Raw genomic sequence first — 24,709 nt, 5'->3', positions numbered from 1 at the left:
TCTCTTATAACCCAACCACAAAAGTGTTATCTCCTAATTTCTGTTGTATTCTATCCATTAGAAGTCATTCATTAGGTCCAATGTACCCTCAAGAGGAGGGGATTACTCAAGGGTGTGAATACCTGAAGGCAGGGATCAGTTGGTATTATTTCAGAGGATATCTTCCACAGAGTGCTAAGTAACAGAGAACGCTGGCTTTAATCACACAGGATGAGTACAAAATCCATCTCCACTGCTTACGATCCATGTGACATCCAGCAATTTTTGTATCAACTCTGTGCCTCAATTTCATTGTCTGATAAATTATATTATTGTGAGGATTAAATGAGGTGCTACAAACAAGATGGTTAGAAGATTGCCTGGCACCTATGAATAAGTGCCCAATGAATATTAACATTGAATGGAGTACTCAATGCTGAAACATGAGTTGAAAACTATTGAACTAGTTAGATCTAAATTAAAGATCTATGTACTTTATGATCTAAAAACTCTATTTTTTCACCTCTTAGAATATATAGAAAATGTGGAACATAACATTTTATTAGACACCAGAGGATATGACAGGATGGTTTCTTGTCTATTAAAAATTTGTAATATTATTTTTATGATTGACAAAATCAATTATGGGAAATTTGAAAGTTACAGAGAAGCATAAAAAAGAATGAATGAATGAATGAATAAATGTTTTTCTCAAATTTGACATACAAATACTTTTATACCTTTACGTTTTTACATTATAATTAACCAAAATACTTTTTATGTGAAAATATGGTATTGCGTTTTATCCTACTTTTGCTTTGTTCTTGTATTTTTTTTAAAACAATGTCATCCCAGATCTTGATTTGGGTTTTTTTCTAGCATATATTTGTAAGTCTTACTAGAAAGTATACATGGTTTTATATTCTAAGCCCCTGCATGTCTGAAAATATCTCTCTGTTGTACTTGTATGACTAAGTGGCTAAGTATATAATTTGTGGGTCATACTTGTTTTCTTTCAGAACTCTGTTAACATTTCTCTATTGCCTTGTGGTGTTCAGGGTTATAACAAAGGAATATAAGACCAGAATGACTTTTACTTTTTTCTTTGCACACAATCTGTTCTGTTTTCCTTCAGCCTGGGTGCTTACTAGATATTTTTAACTTGAAATTTCTAATGTTGAAAATATGTGGAAGGGTTTTTTTCCATTGTTAATTCTGCCTGGTACTCAATGGGTCTTTAAAACATCTTTACTCAGATATTTCTCCAATTCTGAAAACATCTCTTTATTGTTTCTTTGCTTTGAACTGACAAAAATCAAATCATGTCACTCTTTTGCTCATAACCCTCATCACACTCAGAATGAAATCCAGAGTCCCTACCCTGGACCACAAGGCCCTACACAGTAGCTGGTGGCTTTCTCTGAACTCAGCACTCTGAGCCCTTCACTTCGAGTCAGCCACTCTGACCTCCTTGCCCTTCCCCAATCATATCAAACACATCTCTCCCTCAGGTTCTCTGCATGTGTTATCCCCTCTGCTTGTAGTATCCACTTCAGGTCTCTAGGAAGGAAAACCTTGCCACCTTATAAAATAGGAAAATCGATCCACCCCCAATCTATCACCCACAGGTATGCTTATTTGTCCATTTCCACTATAGAATATAAGCTCCATAAAAACAAGGCCTTTCTGTTTTGTAGGCTGCAGTACCACCAACAACTATAAAAGCGTCGTTAATCAAGTCCTGGTGGGTTGCTGCCTTGCTGTTTACCGGTTGTTCCCTCCTATGCCTCCTTCCTTTTGCTGTGTCCCATGTTTCCCAAGTCTTATATAATTTCTTAAAGTTTCTTACATATGAATGCCATCCTTCCCTGGAGTCTTGGCTCTTAAAGGCTTTTCTAAGCATGAAATGAGATAGTGCTCAAAGTGCTTTGATATATTTACAAGGTTGTGCAACCATCATCATAATCTAAATTTAGACCATTTCATCATCACAAAAAGAAAACTTGCACCCCATAGCAGGGGTGCCCACCCTGTCTGCCCACCCTCTTTGAATTGTATACATTAAACAGATGAACTTTGTGCTATGTAAATTGTATCTCAATAATGTTCTTTTAAAAAGTGATTTATAAGCAGGAATGTCATATAGATGTTTTCATTTTTTTAGGCTGAAAAAAAATTAGAGACACCTCGAGGCTAACATGTTAAAGGATTATTCTTTTATGAACTTCCCATATGGTCCATCTTTTTACCTTTTAAAAAATGCAAAGGTTTATAACTTGAACACATTGTCCATTATTTTTCTCAGATTATAAGTTATTTCTCATGAACCATAAAATATGGTTTCATGTAAGTAAATATGGAAACATAAAGTTACATGTAGGCTTAATATATTAACTGTAACTAGCGATATCTGCATCATTTGTCTTTGTCAAATTCTTTCATGTAGATGCACAGACAGGTAATTTCCATTCGGAATAGGTACCAATATCATTTATGAATATTTATGTACTTGTAATTTTAATTAGTTTTTCCCTTAGTTGAATTCTACCCACGTTCACTAATTTCCGATTTTATCATCTACTAATTCTTTTTTAAGTTTATTTTATTTATTTATTTATTTTTGGCTGCGTTGGGTCTTCGTTGCAGTGCGCAGGCTTCTCACTGCGGTGGCTTCTCTTGTTGCAGAGCACGGGCTCTAGGCATTCGGGCTTCAGTAGTTGTGGCACGTGGGCTCAGTAACTGTGGCTCGTGGGCTCTAGAGCGCAGGCTCAGTAGTTGTGGTGCACGGGCTTAGTTGCTCGGCCGCATGTGGGATCTTCCCAGACCAGGGCTCAAACCCGAGTCCCCTGCGTTGGCAGGCGGATTCTTAACCACTGCGCCACCAGGGAAGCCCTCATCTACTAATTCTTATTCTTTATCTGTTTGGGAAATTGATATTGAAACTTTGAAGTCAGTGTAATGGTAGCATTGCCATTTTGCTATTCCTTTAATCTGCTTCTATTTGCCTAAGGAGAAATATGTCATGTCACTTAAAAGTAAGTATCAGAAACTGAAGAGTAATATAGTTGTGGATAAAATGTAAGAAATTTTATTTAGATAATAAAAATTGAATTTTAATGGTATTTTATCTTTTACAGTTAAACGAAGGCATATGATATACTGAAATGCACACTTGTCACCAAAATACTTTATTACCAAAAATAATTAGGCAATTTGAGAGTATCAACCTATGAACAAATGTATAATTGACTATCATTTCATTTTTCAGAGCATGCTTCATACTCAAGCATATCTTTAATTTAACCATAAAACAGTCTTTAATAGTGAGTTGAAATACTTGATGAGTGGTAGTCTCAGATTCTATATTCACTTTTTTTGTGAATAAGGAAAAATAACCTACGTGCACTCTACCCTTTAAAGTTATGATTTACCAACTCTTATTCCACTTAGGGTGATAAAGAATTATTACATTTAGTTTTAAACTCTTCAAATTATGATATCTTAAATATTTTGGTTAGTTCTTGGTAGCCAAACCCAAATGGAATAAGCTTTCAAAGTTTTTAGATGAGTTGGGATAAAATATATAGAAATCTTAAAATTGTATTTATTAGTCTTTGCATGCTCATTTCATGTTGAATTCTGCCTTTCATGTATAAGTTTAAACATTTTTAAATGCGCTACTTGATCATTAGCCTATTAAACTTGTCAGTATACTATGAGATAAATCAGTGTTAAATACTAATAGAAATTGAGGTACACAGAGGTTAAATGACTTGTCAAGTCATATTTCATACGCCATTCCTTTTGAAGGGGTTATCTTGCTTAAATTTGCACTAACTGAATACAACTGTTTGTATGGGAATTGAAATCACATTTTCTTTGCACTCCATGGAAGACTGAGCCCGTGAGATTGATAACTACACTAAATACTATCTCAGGAATTTCAAGAAGCAGAATGAGCCTGCAGGGTAATGGAGGTCTTTCATTCGCTTATTCCACAGAGAGATTCTGGAACTTGGCAGCTATATTCAATAGCTAGTGTAACTGAGAGAACAGTTGGTGCGTGGGTTTGGACAGATTTTGCCTACTTAGTGATCCAGGTCTTTCCATGGGGAGTTTCACATAGCATGAAGCATGCTGCAAACTCTCTTTAGAGAAAATCTGGACAGGAGATGATAACACCCAAAGCAATAACAGCAATATTTTTTTGCTTCTCATTGCCCTTGCAAACAAAGTGATTTCTTTTTTTTTTTTTTTTTTAAGGATTTTCTTATTTATTTATTTATTTATTTATTTTTGGCTGTGTTGGGTCTTCGGTTCGTGCGAGGGCTTTCTCCAGTTGTGGCAAGCGGGGGCCACTCTTCATCGCGGTGCGGGGACCGCTCTTCATCGCGGTGCGCGGGCCTTTCTCTATCGCGGCCCCTCCCGTCGCGGGGCACAGGCTCCAGACGCGCAGGCTCAGCAATTGTGGCTCACGGGCCCAGCTGCTCCGCGGCATGTGGGATCTTCCCAGACCAGGGCTCGAACCCGTGTCCCCTGCATTAGCAGGCAGATTCTCAACCACTGCGCCACCAGGGAAGCCCCAAAGTGATTTCTTAACCCACTACTCAGGGAGGAGTAATTATTGCAAAGAGAGTATCAGATTTGGGGATTTATTTTGGTGACTGTGTGGTTTCGTTAAATCACATATTCAAGAAAAGTAATGTGTAAAGCTGATTCCATTCAGCTTTATAACATGAGCAAATTTCCCAGAATACACAATTAAAATTTTAAAATTTCACATCTCCTTGAATATTGTATAACTGTATTGAAAGGCCGCCTCTACCAATTTTACTTCTCTGAGTCACAATACTTTTCCAATATTTGTCCTCTCTCTTTATACAGGTTCTCAGAATTTACCTAGAACTACTTCCTCTTTCTGTAATGTTTGAATATTTAGAATATCTAATAGAGTGTCAAGTATGCATTATCATATTTTGTCAGGATGTGCCACTAATATACATCCATCTGGCGTTATTTATTTTAAACTCTTTTATTTAAACTTCAAAGTTTGATGAAATGAATTTTTATTGTCTCACCATTCTTGTAAGATCCACATTCTGGAAAACAGATCTATTTAAAATATGTGCTGCAGGGCTTCCCTGGTGGCGCAGTGGTTGAGAATCTGCCTGCCAATGCAGGGGACACTGGTTCGAGCCCTGGTCTGGGAAGATCCCACATGCCGCGGAGCAACTGGGCCCGTGAGCCACAACTACTGAGCCTGCGCGTCTGGAGCCTGTGGTCCGCAACAAGAGAGGCCGTGATAGTGAGAGGCCCGCGCACCGCGATGAAGAGTGGCCCCCGCTCGCCGCAACTGGAGAAAGCCCTCGCGCAGAGACGAGGACCCAACACAGCCATAAATAAATAAAAAATAAATTAATTAATTAAAAAAAAAAATATGTGCTGCAATCTATAGAATATGAATTGATCTCAGCTGAGAAAGTAGTTTTGAAGACTGTTGGTTTTATATTATGCAAATTACTTTCTCTAGTAAAGTAGCATTTTCTGGAATTCAGAATATCCTGTAGTTACACTTACAATTTCTTCTTAACAAAGTAACAGGACACGTAGTCTGACAAGTAAGAGAGTATTTCCATATAAAGTGGAACAACATATTTGAAACTGGAACAGTCTTAGAGAATCCAGATTATGTGGACTCCATATCCATAATCCCAGGAAGTACGAAATAGTCATTTGGTAAGATCATTAAAGGAAGGCTAACTGCAAAAATATTTTTAAGATGTGAATTGACCTATAATTTTTATTTAGTTGCATTCCTTACATCCACAAAAAAAGTTACTCATTTATTTGACCACTAAATAAGCTAATATTAATTTATTTTTTAATTGAGGTATAGTTGATGTACACTATGATACAAGTTACAGGTATACAACATAGTGATTCACAAATTTTAAAGGTTATATTCCATTAATAGTTACTACATAATACTGGCTATATTCCTTGTGTTGTACAATACATCCTTGTTAGTGAGCTAATATTTAAATGTCTATTCTGTGTCAGGCACTCTGGTAGGTACTTGGGACCAAAAAGAGAGAATCTCTGCCCTTATGGAGCACGAGTCTTGTCAAGAAGACAGGTATTGTTCAAATATTCATGCTTATTTAGGTAAAAGTAACTGTGATATCCGCTGTAAAAGATAAGTATATTGTGCTATTAGAACAGCTGAGAGGAACATTTTATTTTGTCAGGCAATTCAGAAAAGTATTCCCTAAGGAAGTTATTTTCCAGCTGACATCTCAAGAACAGGCGGGAGTTAACCAGTTGAAAAGGGATGGAAAGACCTGTTATAATGAAAAATTTTAAAACCAGTAAATGTATTGCAAAATCTTTTCAACTACTGATTTTAAATATCATTACTAACCCTATAAGTCTATAGCTTGTGAAATTTAGAATTTACATTTCTCTGTTGGCTGCCTGCAGTGAGAGTATTTGGCTTATGTGTGGATGTGTTCACCAGTTTGGTGTGTATGGTAACAAACATGCTTCTTCCCCATGGTAAAATGAGTTTCTTTTTGAATAATTGCTCTCAATAGTTACCACTGAGGCTCAACTATTTTCTATGTTGGAAAGTCCCCAGAAGGTTCCAAAAGAGGAAATGCATGTCCATCTTTAGCTCTTTGATTCTATGTGTGATATTTTAGTCACGAAATAATTTCCAGCTGGCAAGCTTGACATACATATTCAACAGCAGCTAAATATTGTTGCTGCATCTATTACATAAGCTGCAAAGAAACTCAGTCAACAGATGCTCCAAAATTTATAAAAGTTTTAATACTCAAACATTTGATATTTTTATCATAAAAATCTGAGTCTCATTTATGATTGATTTGATTGTTCACGTTACAGCCCTTCCCTTCCCCAGATCCATATAGTTTGTTTATTTTCCGGGCTCCCATATGTTACGTCTTCAGAGTTGGGCCATTTTCCCAGAAGTCAGGCCATGGAGGAAGTTGAATGATAGGGAATCTTTTATGAGGAGAATCAGGCGAGTTGGACTTTAAGACCTATCAGAGGGAGGTCAGTTAGTCCAACTCTGTCCAGTTGTAAACAAGAACACTGGTAACAAGGAACATCAAATGATTGCTCAAGGTCACACAGGTGGTTAGGACACAGCTGAGGTGTGTAAACCACCTTCTCCAGAATCTGTCCAGTATAGTTTGTACTATACATTTATAGGATAATGATTAAAATCATCACTTGAAACCCATGAAATTAAAAATGGTTTTTGACTACGTTTAAGTATTGCTACAATTTGGGTATACAATGAAAGTAACTACTCCTATGTCCTTACATCTTTTATCTTATGTTCTTTGACTATACAATGAAAGTAATTACTCCTGTGTCCTTACATCTTTTATCTTATGTTCTTTGACTATCTAAAACTCAGAAATTTGTCTAGTTAGCAGGGGTGAGTGTGTTTATAAGTAGAAATAAGGTAAATAGATCCCAAGCAATCATCAGCTTAGTTCCTAAACAAAGTATATGATGGGGTTTACACGTAAGGAAAGCCTATAGGTTTTCTCAGCAAAAAGAAGAAAAAGGGCCACATTTTTGGCCCAGACCAGGTGAGATTTTCAGGTCAGATTACTGAACCAGCAGCTATGATCCTACAGTAAATTCTAAGCTACATAAAGTTTGTGATTAAATCCTTACAAATTCAATTGATTTTCCTATGAGTGTCTCCTAATGGCCCTGATTCTTCTACTAAAATATGGATGGAAAGGGGATCACAATATAAAGATGCCCATCTGCTGGCTTTTCTTCTAGTAGAAAATGCTGTGTCTACAAAAGAGTTGTATTGTAAACCTTCAGTTCCCTTTTTTCCAAGGCTTTGTGCTCACCGATTATAAGCATGCACATTTTTTAAACGTAGATTTAAGTATGGCTCACCCCTCTACCCTAGTCAACATGAGGCATCCTCTTTCTGAGTGAATTCCTGGATTCATATACTCAGAATCTTCTCAATTCTAAAATGCTAAGTAGAATATATCTTAATGCATATACCCTTGCCTTAAAGGCACATGATCCACGTGGGTCCATGATCCACGATCCACATGGATCCACGTGGATCCACGATCCACATTTGTATTTAGGTACAGTTTCTCTGTCTTTTGAACTGCTTTGATCTATGCATCTGTGACTTACAATTAGCCTCTCTAGAGGGTTGGTGGTGGAGAAATATCTCTAGAATCCCAAAGTCAAATCAAGAATTCATCGTGTTTCCAAAACTGTTCTTCCTCTACTGTACTTGACAGCCTCACTCTGAGCCCAGGAACCCTACTCACATCCTCAGATCAGACTAAGTGCTCCACTCTTCCTTACTCCTCCTCTGCAGGGTCAGAGCTCCAACAGTTCTCACTTTTAAGTGTCCTCCTCTTTTCTCCCTTCTTCTCAAACCCACTCACAACTTCACTAGTACAAGACAAGATCATTTTCCCTATGGATTCCTTCCTAGATGCCAAGCTTCTCAAATTGCCTCTCTCCTGCTGCATAAGGTCTGTCTAAAATTCTCTCTCCCTCTCTCCCCCTCTGTCTCTTCTTCCCTCCCTCTCTCATCCTTCCTCTCTCCCTCTCCCTCTCTTCTACATGGAATTGTTCTAAATATAAAACATGTTGGTAAGATTCCATTAATAACAATATTATGTCCAATGTCTTTGCATTGAATAGCTGCTCAGTTCTTCATGAATGCCATTTATGTGTACGTATATTACTATTCCAAAAGGAGCAGTCAGAAGCCAGTGCCTTTACCAGTTTTCATTAGACTGGGTAATCTAAAGCTTGAATTAAAATATAAAATAGAAACAATAATTCTCTGCTTCATGATGCAAGAAAAATGGTTCCTTTGTTGATAATTTTGAATTTATTTAACTTATGTTTTATTGTTCAGTAATCATAACAGAAATAGATTTTTAAGTTAGCCATGATCCTTCTTCTCCATTTTCTACTGCTACATATGCACACAGAACTTTGTATAATTGTAATAATAGCATAAATGCACTTCTGTATTTTTTAATGTTTTATGAATTTTGGCATATTGATAGAGTTTCAGAATATTTTCAGTAGTTACATAATATTTCACCACATCTGTAAACCTCAGCTTTTTAACCAACCCTCTATTTTTGGATAATCAGGTTAATAGCATTCTTTAAATTACAATGAATAATGCTACAATGAAAATGTTCTTGTATTATGCTTTTTCCTCATTTTGTTTACATCCTTGGGGCAAATTTCCAGTAGAATCATTGAATATCAACACTATGATTAATACCGTGTATATTTCTTGAAATGTGTTACCAAATCATGTACTGAAGTTTTCAACAGTGTGCACTGTCGCCAGGGGATGGGTATGCTTATTTCAGCCCACCTTCGACAGAATAGAATATTGGAAAGACTTTAAGCTTGCTGTTTTAATAAAGTGGTACCTCGTTATGTGTTTATACTTTGAATTTCTTTCATAACTAAGGAATTGAACATTTTTTCATATGTTTGTTGACTAATTTCACTTGTGTGTTTTTTTTTTATTCATGTCCCTGCCCTTTAAATATTGGTCTTTAATTCAATGAATACTATTTTAATTTTTAATCTCTGTGGCTTCTTTGTACAATATAGCTTTTAATTTTTAAAACTATTGCTGCATATATTTTTTTCAGGATGGTTTCCATTTAAATTGCATTATTTTTGTTGTAAGGGGTTTTTATAAAATATGATCTATCTTTATGGTTTCTTTTAGTTTCAATGTTATCCAGCAAAATATGTTGTTAATTTCTAATTTGATTTCTGTATGTATGTTAATTCTTTGATCCCTTTGGTCTTCATTTTAGTGTTAAAAATCCATTTTATAATAGAAATATGTCATATGTTTTTGTGGTTATGGGAATAATTCAGTTGCACAGAGGAAAAATGTGTGATGCAGAAGAGATAGCACATGATTGCAACAGCCAAGTCTTTGAGTGGGAGAAGTTGGTTATTATTCAGTACACAAATGAACTGCTTAGCTTTAGGTAGTAGTAGAGGTAGTTCAGTCATAGTAGCAAGAGGAGAGGAAAAGTACGTGGCTTTAGGAGGCAGAATGGTAAATGTGGTAGTGGAATCTCAGTGATCCGCTAAGAGTGAAGAGAGGACAAGGGTTCTTGGATGTTTGTGGAAAGAGAAGAACAGAAATATAAAATAATACTCTCAGAGCATAGGGACCAAGTGCTTAGTGAACTGTGGAGACGGCTGTCCATATGGAGGGCCCTTTTGACATTTGTGGCCATTATTTTAGATAACAACAGCCAGCATGGTGATGTTTTTTCCAGTCCTGTTGAGACACTAGGATACAGACACAGAAGAGATAAGGAATTGGATTTACACAGGTTTGTCCTTGGCCAGGAGAGTATGACAAAGAGACAGGCCAAGTATTTGAGGGTATATATAAAAAAATAGATTATAGTCATGGACCGTACACTCTCAGGTAGTTAAAGAGAAAGTAAAGTTATGAATGAGGTCATTTAGAGAGAAAATGTGGGTCTCAGTGGATATAAGAGGGAGCAAGGTAAGGTAGTAGTCAAAGAGCACGATGCCTTTCAAAGAGCAGAATGCTTAAAGTTGAGATTTGGAGGGAGTGCCCTTGTTGGTACCGACATGATCTAAGGTCAGACCATAGAAAGGGATGGCTGTTGTGGGAGAGAGGGCAAACCCAAGGGAGAGTGGAGCTCAGAGCTGAGAACCAAGACACTAACTAGGTCATCTACATAGTTATCAAGGTCACAAAAAATGAAGACAGCAGTGATTGCGAAGAGAAAAAAGCAGTGGGCTAAGAAATGTAAATCCAGTATTGATAGTAATTTCCAGTAAGGTTGTATCATTAAAGATTTCTGTTAATGGTTTTGAAAGTGTCTGCTTCTCCACAGCTTACCAATACCAGGTATTATCAATATGCTTAATTGTTATCAATCTCCTGGGTGAAATTACCTTGGGATTGGATTTTCCTTTTCTAACAAGTACAATTGATCATCTTTTCCTGTCTAGTCATTTGTATTTCCTTTTCCATTCATGAGTTTGACCATTTTTCTGCTGATGTGTTCACTTTTTATTAGCTACTTGAAAGAAATCTTCCTGGAATAGAGAAATTTCCTCTGAGATATAAACTGCCTTGCAAGTGCTTTCCAAATATTTTTTTTATTAGTTACCTATTTTGTAAATATTAGTGTATATATGTCAATCCCAATCTCCCAATTCATCCCACTACACGCCCCCCACCCTGGCTTTCCCCCCTTGCTCTCCATACATTTGTTCTCTGCATCTGTGTCTCTATTTCTGCCTTGCAAACTGGTTCATCTGTACCATTTTTCTAGATTCCACATGTATGTGTTAATATACAATATTTGGAAATTTGTTTTTCTCTCTCTGACGTCACTTTGTATGACAGTCTCTAGGTCCATCCACATCTCTACAAATGACCCAATTTCATTCCTTTTTATGGCTAAGTAATATTCCATTGTATATGTGTACCACATCTTTATCCATTCATCTGTCGATAAGCATTTAGGTAGCTTCCATGGCCTGACTATTGTAAATAGTGCTGGAATGAACATTGGGGTGAATGTGTCTTTTTGAATTATGGTTTTCTCTGGGTATATGCCCATCAGTGGGATTGCTGGGTCATATGGTAGTTCTATTTTTAGTTTTTTAAGGAACCTCCATACTGTTCTCCATAGTGGCTGTATCAATTTACATTCCCACCAACAGTGCAAGAGGGTTCCCTTTTCTCCACGCCCTCTCCAGCATTTGTTCTTGTAGATTTTCTAATCATGCCAATTCTAACTGGTGTGAGGTGATACCTCATTGTAGCTTTGACTTGTATTTAATGTGCCTCTTGGCCATTTGTATTGCTTCGTTGGAGAAATGTCCATTTAGATCTTCTGCCCATTTTTTGATTGGGTTGTTTGTTTTTTTAATATTAAGCTGCATGAGCTGTTTATATATTTTGCAGATTAATCCTTTGTCCGTTGATTCATTTGCAAATATTTTCTCCCATTCTGAGGGTTGTCTTTTCGTCTTGTTTATAGTTTCCTTTGCTCTACAAAAGCTTTTAAGTTTCATTAGGTCCCATTTGTTTATTTTTGTTTTTATTTCCATTTCTCTAGGAGGTGGGTCAAAAAAGATCTTGCTGTGATTTATGTCAAAGAGTGTTCTTTCTATGTTTTCCTCTAAGAGTTTTATAGTGTCTGGCCTTACATTAAGGTGTTTAATCCACTTTGAGTTTATTTTTGTGTATGGTATTAGGGAGTGTTCTAATTTCACTCTTTTACATGTAGCTGTCCAGTTTTCCCAGCACCACATATTGAAGAGGCTGTCTTTTCTCCATTGTATATCCTTGCCTCCTTTGTCATAGATTAGTTGACCACAGGTGCGTGGGTTTATCTCTGGGCTTTCTATCTTGTTCCATTGATCTATGTTTCTATTTTTGTGCCAGTACCATATTGTCTTGATTACTGTAGCTTTGTAGTATACTCCGAAGTCAGGGAGTCTGGTTGCTCAAGCTCCGTTTTTTTCCCTCAAGACTGCTTTGGCTATTCGGGGTCTTTTGTGTCTCCATACAAATTTTAAGATTTTTTGTTCTAGTTCCATAAAAAATGCCATTGGTAATTTGATAGGGATTGCATTGAATCTGTAGATTGCTTTGTGTAGTATAGTCATTTTCACAATATTGATTCTTCCAATCCAAGAACATGGTATAACTCTCCATCTGTCGGTATCATCTTTAATTTCTTTCATCAGTGTCTTATAGTTTTCTGCACACAGGTCTTTTGTCTTCTTAGGTAGGTTTATTCCTAGGTATTTTATTCTTTTTGTTGAAATGGTAAATGGGAGTGTTTCCTTAATTTCTCTTTCAGATTTTTCATCATTAGTGTATAGGAATACAGGAGAGTTCTGTGCATTAATTTTGTATCCTGCTACTTTACCAAATTCATTGATTAGCTCTAGTAGTTTTCTGGTAGCGTCTTTAGGATTCTCTATGTATACTGTCATGTCATCTGCAAACAGTGACAGTTTTACCTCTTCTTTTCCAATTTGTATTCCTTATATTTATTTTTCTTCTCTGAGTGCTGTGGCTAGGACTTCCAAAACTATGTTGAGTAATAGTGGTGAGAGTGGACATCCTTGTCTTGTTCCTGATCTTAGAGGGATGCTTTCAGTTTTTCACCATTGAGAATGATGTTTGCTGTGGGTTTGTTGTATATGGACTTTATTATTTTAGGTAGGTTCCCTCTATGCCCACTTTCTGCAGAGTTTTCATCATAAATGGGTGTTGAATTTTGTCAAAAGTCTTTTCTGCATCTATTGAGATGATCATATGGATTTATTCTTCAGTTTGTTAATATGGTTTATCACATTGATTGATTTGCATATACTGAAGAATCCTTGCATCCCTTGGATAAATCCCACTTGATCATGGTGTATGATCCTTTTAATGTTTGTTAGATTCTGTTTGCTAGTATTTTGTTGAGGATTTTTGCATCTATATTTACCAGTGATAGGGGTCTGTAATTTTCTTTTTTTTTAGTATCTTTGTCTGGTTTTGGTGTCTGGTGGCCTCATAGAATGAGTTTGGGAGTGTTCCTTCCTCTGCAATTTTTTGGAAAAGTTTGAGAAGGATGGGTGTTAGCTCTTCTCTAAACGTTTGATAGAATTCACCTGTGAAGCCATCTGGTCCTGGACTTCTGTTTTTTGGAAGATTTTTAATCACAGTTCCAATTTCATTACTAGTGATTGGTCTGTTCATATTTTCTGTTTCTTCCTGGTTCAGTCTTGGAAGGTTATACCTTTCTAAGAATTTGTCCATTTCTTCCAGGTTGTCCATTTTATTGGCATAGAGTTGCTTGTAGTAGTCTCTTATGATGCTTTTTTCTGCAGTGTCCATTGTAACGTCTCCTTTTTTCCTTTCTAATTTTATTGATTTTAGTCTCTCCATCTTTTTCTTGATGAGTCTGGCTAAAGGTTTATCAATTTTGTTTATCTTCTCAAAGAAGCAGCTTTTAATTTTATTCACCTTTGCTATTGTTTTCTTTGTTTCTATTTCATTTATTTCTGCTCTGTTCTTTATGATTTCTTTCCTTCTACTAACTTTGCGTTTTGTTTTTTCTTCTTTCTCTATCTCCTTTAGGTGTAAGGTTAGATTGCTTATTTGAGATTTTTCTTGTTTCTTGAGGTAGGATTGTATTGCTATAAACTTCCCTCTTAGAACTGCTTTTGCTGCATCCCATAGGTTTTGGATCATCATGTTTTCATTGTCATTTGTTTCTTGGTATTTTTTGATTTCCTCTTTGATTTCTTCAGTGATCTCTTAGTTATTTAGTAACATATTGTTTAGCCTGTATGTGTTTATGTTTTTCACGCTTTCTTTTCCCTGTAATATATTTCTAATCTCATAGTGTTTTGGTCAGAAAAGATGCTTGATATGATTTCAGTTTTCTTAAATTTACCAAGGCTTGATTTGTGACTCAATATGTGATCTGTCCTGGAGACTGTTCCTTGTGCACTTGAGAAGAAAGTGTAATCTGCTGTTTTCAGATGGAATGTCCTATAAATATCAATTAAATCTATCTGGTCTATTGTATCATTTAAAGCTTGTGTTTCCTTATTAATTTTCTGTCTGGATGATCTGTCCATTGGTGTAAGTGAGGTGTTAAAGTCCCCCACTGTTATTGTGTTACTGTCGATTTCCTCTTTTATAGCTGTTAGCAGTTGTCTTATGTAATGAGCTGCTCCTATGTTGGGTGCATATATATTTATAATTATTGTATCTTCTTTATGGATTAATCCCTTGATCATTATGGAGTGTTCTTCCTTGTCTCTTGTAACATTCTTTATTTTAAGGTCTATTGTATCTGATAATGAATATTGCTACTCCAGCTTACTTTTGCTTTCCGTTTTCATGGAATATCTTTTTCCATCCCCTCACTTTCAGTCTGTATGTGTCCATAGGTCTAAAGTGGGTCTCTTGTAGACAACATATGTATGGGTCTTGATTTTGTATCCATTCAGTGAGCCTGTGTCTTTTGGTTGGAGCATTTAGTCCATTCACATTTAAGTTAATTATCAATATGTGTGTTCCTATTACCATTTTCTTAATTGTTTCGGGTTTGTTTTTGTAGGTCCTTTTGTTCTCTTGTGTTTCCCATTTAGAGAAGTTCCTTTAGCATTTGTTGTAGAGCTGGTTTGGTGGTGCTGAAATCTCTTAGCTTTGCTTGTCTGTAAAGCTTTTGACTTCTCCATTGAATCTGAATGGGATCCTTGCTGGGTAGAGTAATCTTGGTTGTAGATTCTTCCCTTTCATCACTTTAAGTATATCGTGCCACTCCCTTCTGGCTTGTAGAGTTTCTGCTGAGAAATCAGCTGTTAACTTATGGAAGTTCCCTTGTATGTTGTTTGTTGTTGTTCCCTTTTCGCTTTTAATAATTTTACTTTGTCTGTAATTCTTGTCAGTTTGATTACTGTGTGTCTCGGCATGTTTCTCCTTGGGTTTATCCTGGCTGGGACTCTGCCCTTCCTTGACTTGGGTGGCTGTTTCCTTTCCCATGTTAGGGAAGTTTTCGACTATAATCTCTTCAAATATTTTAGCAGGTCCTTTCTCTCTTCTCCTTCCGGGACCCCTATGATGCAAATGTTGGTTCGTTTAATGTTGTCGCAGAGGTCTCTTAGGGTGTCTTCATTTCTTTTCATTCTTTTTTCTTTATTCTGTTCTATGCTAGTGATTTCCACCATTCTGTCTTCCAGGTCACTTATCCATTCTTCTGCCTCAGTTATTCTGCTATTGATTCCTTCTAGTGTATTTTCCATTTCAGTTATTCTATTGTTCATCTCTGTTTGTTCTTTAATTCTTCTAGGTCTTTGTTAAACATTTCTTGCATCTTCTTGATCTTTGCCTCCATTTTTTTTTCCAAGGTCCTGGATCATCTTCATTATCATCATTCTGAATTCTCTTTCTGGAAGGTTGCCTATCTCCACTTCATTTAGTTGTTTTTCTGGTGTTTTATCTTGTCCCTTCATCTGGTACATAGTCCTCTGCCTTTTCATTTTGTCTCTCTTTCTGTGAATGTGGTTTTCTTTCCACAGGCTGCAGGATTGTAGTTCTTTTTGCTTCTGCTGTCTGCCCTCTGGTGGATGAGGCTTTCTCTGGACATTCAGAGGAGACTCCTGTGGGTCATGCCTTAGTGAAAGCAGCCAGGGGAAACAAAGGCCTATTCTGTGTTAGTGTTGGAGGGTCTGCTGCAGAGGCAGGTCCAATTATTTTATATTGATATTTTAGTGAAGTATTAATAAATCTTCCCATTCTTAAAAATAAACATTACAATTAGTATATATTTAGTAATCAATTGGCTGTGTAGATGAAGCATCAGATTGATATATTGTTTATTTGGATTTAATTGATTCTTCTAAAGGACCAAAAAGTATTGTATATGAGTTAAATATTTTTTTAAAGTTTATAGTGGCTGTAGTTAGTACATGGAAAAAGACAGATCTTAAGTTTAAAAACCTTTTACTTGACTTCATTTGAATAGCTTAGGTTCTCAACAGCAACCCCACACATATATAGGCAGTACTGCTTCAGCTAAATTTGTTGGATTTTTTGGTAGAAAATGAGAGTTAAATTAATATAACACTAAGAGAAGTGCAACTTTATTCACTATTTTCCTGACTGATGAAAAGGTATTAAGAACTCACAAATGGAGTGCTTTTAAAGGATAAACAATTTCAGAGGTCTTCACACATTGATTTTCTCTATATCTTAAAACTTCTCTAATAACATGCTTCACTAAAATTTTCATTTATTGTCTGGCTCCAAGGATAATGGAAGCTGATTTGCTATATATACAGTAGAATTTTTTTTTTTAAACTGCACCAATGGCATATCCTAGCTCTGTTAAAGGGCCTGCACCACAGTCAATATAAAAGCACAAAAAGTCCCATCAGTTTAATAATAATAAAACCCCCAAAATGGAAAACTGAGGGGGCAAGGAAGAGAGCCCTGGGCCAGGAGCATGGGGAGCCCCGCTCATGGCACCAGGCCTGGCCACAGGGCTCCCCTGGTATTGCTGTTGCTGCGAGGTTGGGGGTCAGCAGTTGTCCTGTGGGAGCCATCATTCACCTGGGTTGAGGACGCTTACTTCTTCTGGGGTGTGCTCAGCTTCTGCATGCCCCGGATCTTGCTCAGCAGGCCAGAGATGAAGGCCTCAGTGGGTTTGTAACAGTCAACCAGCAGGTCCTTGACCCTGGCAGCTTGGGTGTCATCACTCTCCATGTCCAGGAGTTCATCCACATCAATCTCCAGCTCCAGGATCTCCTCTTCCTGGCAGTTGTAGAGGTGAGTGAGCTGCTCCAGGATCCACTTCTCCAGGTTGAGGCGCTTCTGTAGCTCCTTGAGGTTGTACTTGATTGTGACCTTCCCTTGGCGCCTCACTGGTCCCTCATCGTCTATGCCACCTGGGCCCTCACCTGCAGCCCCAGGGCGGCTCTGAAAGTAGACGCAGGGTCCTGGGCCACCAGTCCCTCGTCCAGGGGCCGGAGCCACCAACGCCGTACCCCCCGTGGGGCCAAGTATGTGCGTCAGGCCCCTCCCTGCGCTGCCACCTCTGGGACGCCTGTTGGCTGGCTCCAAGCCACTGGCTCGGGTTAGCTCGTGAGCTCGGCTCCACAGGGCTCCTCATGGCTCCGCAGCAAGGGCAGCAGCGGCGGGCACGCCTGGGGGCAGATGCAGCATGTGGAGCCCCCAGACCTGGTCTGGCCACACCCCGCCCCCTCCCCGCCAATCCCTAGAATTTTTCTGTATATTAAATTGATAATACTTATCTGGTAGCAGCATTCAGTGTCATGCAATATGTATTGATGCTATTGTTATCTGCTTTTGGAATAAGTCTGTGAGGTACTTCAGCTTGAAAGAAGCAATAAATGAACCAAAAAAATAAATGATAACTAATGAGACAGTGAAGAAAACAGGGTAAATTCCCAGATTTCAAATGAACTGTACTATGAATTATCCTATATATATACATATTCAATCACCAAGAATACATCAGAAGATAATTATTTATATGTAGTGGTCTCCATAGTTATTTAGCCAATCCTTTTAGCCCTTGAATGATTAATTCCAATTCATTTATTCAAAGTTTTTTGAGCTCCTACTTTTTTCAAACACTGATATAAATACTAGGGTTAACATGATTAAAAAAAAAGGGGGAGTCTCAGCATTATAGCTTGATAGAGTAAGAGTTAATAAGAAAATACAAGGAATCATTAGTATGACTCCCGAGCTGAGTGAGAGGTCAGCATGGATTCATACTAGCAAGTGATAACTTCTTATATGTGTCATTGGAGTTTCCAAAGAAGTAAAGAGAGTCAGAGACAGTTGTTGAAATGGAAGGAAGATAGGTAAAGAAAATCTAATATGTGGAAGTAGAGTCCCTGGAGAAGGAAAAACAAAAGAAAGCAATAGAATTTATGTTTAAAACTGTAATAAAAGAAAATTTTATAGAAATAAAAGACTTCCAGGTACAAATTGACAAGGCCAACTTAATACTAGAAAATCAACTTGGAATTGTCAACTTTGAAACAGATCCTGGTAAAATTATTGGATCTTAAAGATAACGGAGATATCTTCAGGGTCTCTAGTCATAAAGTGATTAGGACCTTTTTTTAAAAAGCCCCAGAAAACTCCCAAGCCCCTTCCACACTGTGAAGATAAAAGAAGTCACATTCTGCAAGACCGAAAGGGCCTCCACCAGAACATGACCATGCTGGAGGCTTGACCTTGGACTTCCTAGATGTACAACTGTGAGAAATAAATGTTTGTTGCTTATAAGCCACCTAGTCTATGGCATTTGGTTATAGCAGCCCAAACAGACTAAGATAAAAGGCTAGTTTATTATTGGGAAATCCACTAATATCATATAACATATTAATAGGCATAAGAAGAAAAAGCAGATGATAAGTCTCCATGGATGCTGAAAAAGCATTTGACAAAATTCAATACATATAAACATTCAAGAACATATAAATCAATGGATATTTCCTTACCATATTTCATAAAAATAATTATATATTTTTATACATCTAGATATGTATGTGTATATATATTAAATTCATATGAAATAGAGACATAATGCAAATTTGGCAAAATATTGACCATTGTTGAGTCTGAGTAAAGAATATATGGGAGATCATTGTACTAGTCTTGCAACTTTCTGTAATTTTTAAACTTTATTTATTTTTTATTTTTGGCTGAATTGGGTCTTCGTTGCTGTGTGTGGGCTTTCTCTAGCTGTGGCGAGCAGGGGCCACTCTTCATTGTGGTGCGTGGGCTTATTGCAGTGGCTTCTCTTGCTGCAGAGCACGGGCTCCAGGCACGCAGGCTCATTAGTTGTGGCCCACGGGCTCCAGAGCGCAGGCTCAGCAGTTGTGGCACACGGGCTTAGCCACTCCGCGGCATGTGGGATCTTCCCAGACCAGGGCTCGAACCTGTGTCTCCTGCATTGGCAGGCGGATTCTTAAACACCGCGCCACCGGGGAAGCCCACCTTCTGTTATTTTTACATTATATCAAAATAACATATTGTACAATTCACTATTTCTGGATAATAGAGATGAAAAATTGTCTAAACAATGTCATTTTCTGTGTCTAATCCTTTTTAACCAAGTTACTGTAATAGTCTTTTAATATGGTAGTTCTTGTTACAACTACAATTAATTGTTACAACTACTGCCATTTATAAAGTATATTTCAGTGATGGCATATTTATACAGTGTTATCTCACTGATTTTTCACAAAACAACCTGAAAGGGGGATAGAGTTACAATCCCATTTTACACAAGAGGAAACTGAGCCTTCTAGGAGTAAAATGGTTTGCCCAAGTTGACAAGGGCAGTAAGTGATGGATTCAAGACAAAGATTCATGTCTCTGTCTCCCTTGCTGTCTCAAATCTTTCCTCCACTGCATCCATCTAACCCCAAAGACATGAGTTTTTCTATACTTTTGCTTAAATGTGGGGATTATATCCTAGGCTTCTTTTGTATTTCCATAGCACAATATGTAGCTTGCACATCACAAACAATCAATAATACTTGTTGAATTGAGTTAAGTTATTTATATGTTCATAAATCCTCCAGTACATGAAGTACCTTCAATCAATGACCATTGCCTAAAGGATGAGGTATATTTTTCCTGAATACACATTTTATTGAACTATAGCATGCATAGAGAAATTGTGCAAATAATAGGTGTCCAGCTGGATAGAGTTTTACACAGTGCACTTACCTGTTAACAGAACCTCAGAAGTCCCCATCACGTTCCTTTCCAGTCACTACCTAATCCCTCTGATAAAGTTACTCACTATTTTGACTTCTAACACGATATAACACTTTTGCCTGTTGTGGAGCTTCATTTACATCAAACCATAGAATACATTCTATTTTGTGCTGGGTTTCTTTCATTGAACATTATTTTTTTGAGATATTACCCACATAGTCTGTTCATTCTCATTACAGTATTATGTTCCAATGTACAAATATGCCACTATTCATTTATTCATTTTACTATTGAGGTATATTTGGGTAGTTTCCAATTTTAGACTATTAAAGTGGTGCTATGAATGTTCTTGTACACGTTTCAGTGGATATATATGTACACTTATCTGTCATGGATATACCCAAGGAGTGGACTTCCTAAGTCATAGAGATGCATATGTTCAGTTTAGTAGATATTACAAACTAGTTTTTCAAAGTGATTATACCAGCTACCTCACCCATCAACAGTGTATACAAGTTCCAATTGCTCTACATCTCTAACAACTTGCTATTGCCTGTCTTTTTCATTCTAGCCATTTTGATAGGCGTGTAATGATAATTAAAATTGTAGTTTAATTTCTGCTTTCCCGATGACTAAGACAGTGAAATACTTTTTCATAAGGTTTTTGGCCATTTGGCTATTTCTTTTGTGAACTACCTTTTCAATCTTTTGTCCATTTTTTTAATTGAGCTCTCTGACATTTTCTTAAAAATCTTAAGCTCTTTATATATTGTAGATATTAGCCTTTTGTTGAATATTTGTATTGCAAATATTTTCTCAGTCTATGACTTGCTTTTTTACTCTCTTAATAATGTCTTTTCTTTATTGATGTATAGTTGATTTACAATATTATGTTAGTTTCAGGTGTGCAGCTTAGTGATTCAGTATTTTCACAGATTATACTTCATTAAAAGTTATTACAAGATAATGGCTATAATTCCCTGTGCTATACAATATATCCTTGTTGCTTATCTATTTTATAGTAGTTTGTATCTCTTAATCTCATACCTCTGATATGCCTCTCCCCCCTTCCCTCTTCCTTTGGGTAACCACTAGTTTGTTTTCTAAATTTGTGAGTCTTTTTCTGTTTTGCATATACATTCACTTGTGTTATTTTTTTAGATTCCACGTGTATGTGACTTATTTTACTAAGCATAGTATTTTCTAGGTTCATCTATGTTGCTGCAAATAGCAGAATTCCATTCTTTTTATAGCTGAGAAATATTATATTGTATATATATACCACATCTTCTTTATCTGTTTGTCTTTTGATGGACACTTGGGTTGCTTCTATGTCTTGGCTATTGTAAAAATGCTGCTAAGAACATGGGGTGCATGTATCTTTCTGAATTAGAGTTTTCATCTTTTCTGAATATATGCCCAGGAGTGGGATTGCTGGATCATATGGTAGTTCTACTTTTAGTTTTTTGAGGAACCTTCATACTGTTTTCCATAGTGGCTGCACTAATTTACATTCCCACCAACAATGTACAAGGGTTCCCTTTTCTCGACATCCTCACCAACATTTTTTATTTGTAGACTTTTTGATGATAGCCATTCTGACAGCTGTGACATGGTACCTTGTTTTTATTTGCATTTCTATAATAATTAGCATAGTTGAGCAGCTTTTCATGTGCCTGTTGGCTATTTGTATGTCTCCTTTGAAAAATGTCTATTCAGGTCTTCTACCCATTTTTTGATTGTGTTGTTTGGTGTTTTTTTGTTGTTGTTTTGTTTTGATGTTGAGTTGTATGAGCTTTTTATATATTTTGTATATCAACCCCTTGTTAGTCATATCATTAGCAAATATTTTCTCCCATTCAGTAGATTTTTTTTCATTTTTGTCAGTGGTTCCCCTTGCTGTGCAAAAGCTTTAAGTTTACTTAAGTCCCATTTATGTATCTTTGCTTTTATTTCTTTTGCCTTAGAAGACAGAGCCAATAAAATATTGCTACAATTTATGTCAAAGTGTGTTCCGCCTATGTTCTCTTCTAGGAGCTTTATGGTTTCTCTCTTCTTTTTATAGAAATATTCTACTTATTTTCTTTATTTTTGTTTGTTTGCCTTTTGCTTGTTTTTATTTTTTAATTTTTTAAATCCATTTTGAGTTTATTTTTCTTTATGGTGTGAGGAAATGTTCTAATCTCACTGTTTTACATGTAGCTGTCCAGTTTTCCCAGCACCACTTGTTAAAGAGACTGTCCTTTCTCCATAATATATTCTTGCCTCCTTTGTTGTAGATTAATTGACCATAGGTGTGTGGGCTTATTTCTGGGCTTTGCACCCTGTTCCACTGATCTGTGTGTCTGTTTTTGTGCCAGTACCAGGCTGTTTAGATTACTGTAGTTTTGTAGTATCTTCTGAAATCTGAAAGTGTGATACCTCCAGCTTTGTTCTTTTTTTCTCAAGATTGCTTTGGCTATTCTGAGTCTTTTGTGGTTTCATATGAATTTAGGATTATTTGTTCTAGTTCTGTGAAAAATGTCATGGTATTTTGATAGGGATTGTATTAAACCTGTAGATTGCTTTGGGTAGTATGGCCATTTTAACATGTCATTTAATGATTTCTTTTGAAAAATAGAGGTTCTAAATTTAAACAGTGTGATTTATCAATAACCTCCTTTATTAGTAGTACTGTTTTTGTCCTCTTTAATTAATCTTTGCCTACCCAAGATTATGAAAATAATCTCATGTTTTCTTCTAAAAGCTTTATTGTTTACCTTTCTATTTTAGACCTACAATCCATCTGAAACTCATTTTTTGTGTATCAACCCCCTTGATGAAGTCGTATGATGTAATAAAAAGATCTTTTATTCTCTAAGCTCAGACAGATCTGGAGAATATAACAGAAATATGTAGAAGTGTATGCCCAAGAATACACAAAGCATAGTTTTTAAAAACCATATTAAATGATGACATTAATTTTATTGGCATGGAAAACTGTTGCGTGAAAGGAGTGGGTTATAGAACATAAAGCATTTATACAAATCGAATGCACACATATATTTTAGATACATAAATTCATACAGTGATATCCTGAAGGGTAATCAGGCATAGTTTAACAACATATCTGTGAATCATGGGATTTATGGTAATCGGTATTTTTCTTTGAACTTTTCTGTATTGTTTGAATTTTTTTCAGTGAGTATGTATCTTCATTTCCAGAATAAACATGAAAAATCATTCTTATTTAAATACAAGTACATAGGGGAGAAGAGTTATCCAGAGGTACCCATAATAACCTTTTGGATCTTTTCATTCAGTCATTTTTCTTGGCATAGATGGTGGCTGTTTTATCCTTTAATAAAAATTGTACTTCCTATTTAATTAGATTTCTGAATCTGGTACAAGTCTGGCCTGAGGGGGAGAGAGGCTAGAACAAAAGAACTCCTTGTGTCTAGTAAATAGATTTATTTCTGTAACGAAAAATGATTCATGATAAGATGTATCACTTTTATGGTTTATCTACATGCTTTATGAAAGAAGGAACCAATCCCTCCATATCTTTGCATGTTGATTAGTAGAGCCAGTTCAGCTGTATGTTCTTTGCCTTCATGTCAAAAACAAATCAGTATATAAAATTCTTTGGTCCACTGCAAATTTTCCTCTCACGACTCTGTAGATGTTGTTTAGTTATCCCATAGCCTCTAGGGAATGGAAGGATCACAGGTCAGCCTGCTTTAAATAATTTTATATACTTGCTTTTCTGTTTATAAGCCTAAAAGATTTTTTTCCTTTATTTTGTCTTTCACACATTTTGGCAGATGTGTCTATTCATTAGTACCTAGATGTGAGTAACTCTTCACTAGTAGAGAATTTCTTAACTTCATACTTGCTTTCCTCTCTCTCCCACTAAAAGATTGTTCTCTTTAATTATGCATCTTATTATTGATTCTGTTCCATTTGTTTGACTTTTTTTTTTTTTTTCTCCTTATATTGGATCTCTCCTCTCTAGTCGTAGAGATAAAGATCCTATGTGACCCGACCCTGGCTTCTCTCTGAAATCAGCTCGCACCACTCTCACTCACTCACTCTGCTTTAGCCACACTGGCTTCCTTGCATCTCCTTGAACTTGTCAAGGACACTCTTTGGCTCCAGGGCCACTTCACTTGCTCTGTTTTCTACCTGAAGTGCTCTTCCAGAAGAAGGCTTCATGGTTTGCTCTCTGACTTCATTCAGTTCTGCTTTCATGTCGCCTCATTAGAGATCTTCCCTTAGTGGCCTATTGAAAAAAATGTATGCTCAGCTCATCTGCTCCCTTACCCTGCATTTTATTTTTCCAGAACACTTACACTACTTTGCATTATATTGAGTGGTTTTTATTGTCTGCCTCTCCTCACTATA

General features: G+C 36.5%; 2 protein-coding genes across 3 annotated transcripts in view; one reads left to right on the top strand and one right to left on the bottom strand.

Moving 5' to 3' along the window:
* UNC13C (unc-13 homolog C) overlaps nt 1-24,709 on the top strand; it is a 590,366-nt gene that overhangs the window by 415,586 nt on the left and 150,071 nt on the right. The window lies entirely within an intron of this gene.
* Nucleotides 17,177-20,363, bottom strand: LOC102998138 (protein phosphatase 1 regulatory subunit 14B-like). The gene is made up of 2 exons (XM_057544539.1): nt 20,336-20,363; nt 17,177-17,724 (listed from the first exon to the last, which is right to left on the bottom strand). The coding sequence occupies exons 1-2, from the start codon at nt 20,361-20,363 to the stop codon at nt 17,189-17,191; spliced, it is 564 nt and encodes a 187-aa protein (XP_057400522.1). The 3' UTR covers nt 17,177-17,188.

This window comes from Balaenoptera acutorostrata, chromosome 3, assembly GCF_949987535.1.
Source record: "Balaenoptera acutorostrata chromosome 3, mBalAcu1.1, whole genome shotgun sequence".
Lineage (NCBI taxonomy): Eukaryota > Metazoa > Chordata > Mammalia > Artiodactyla > Balaenopteridae > Balaenoptera > Balaenoptera acutorostrata.
This window is presented reverse-complemented; position numbering and strand designations above follow the sequence as displayed.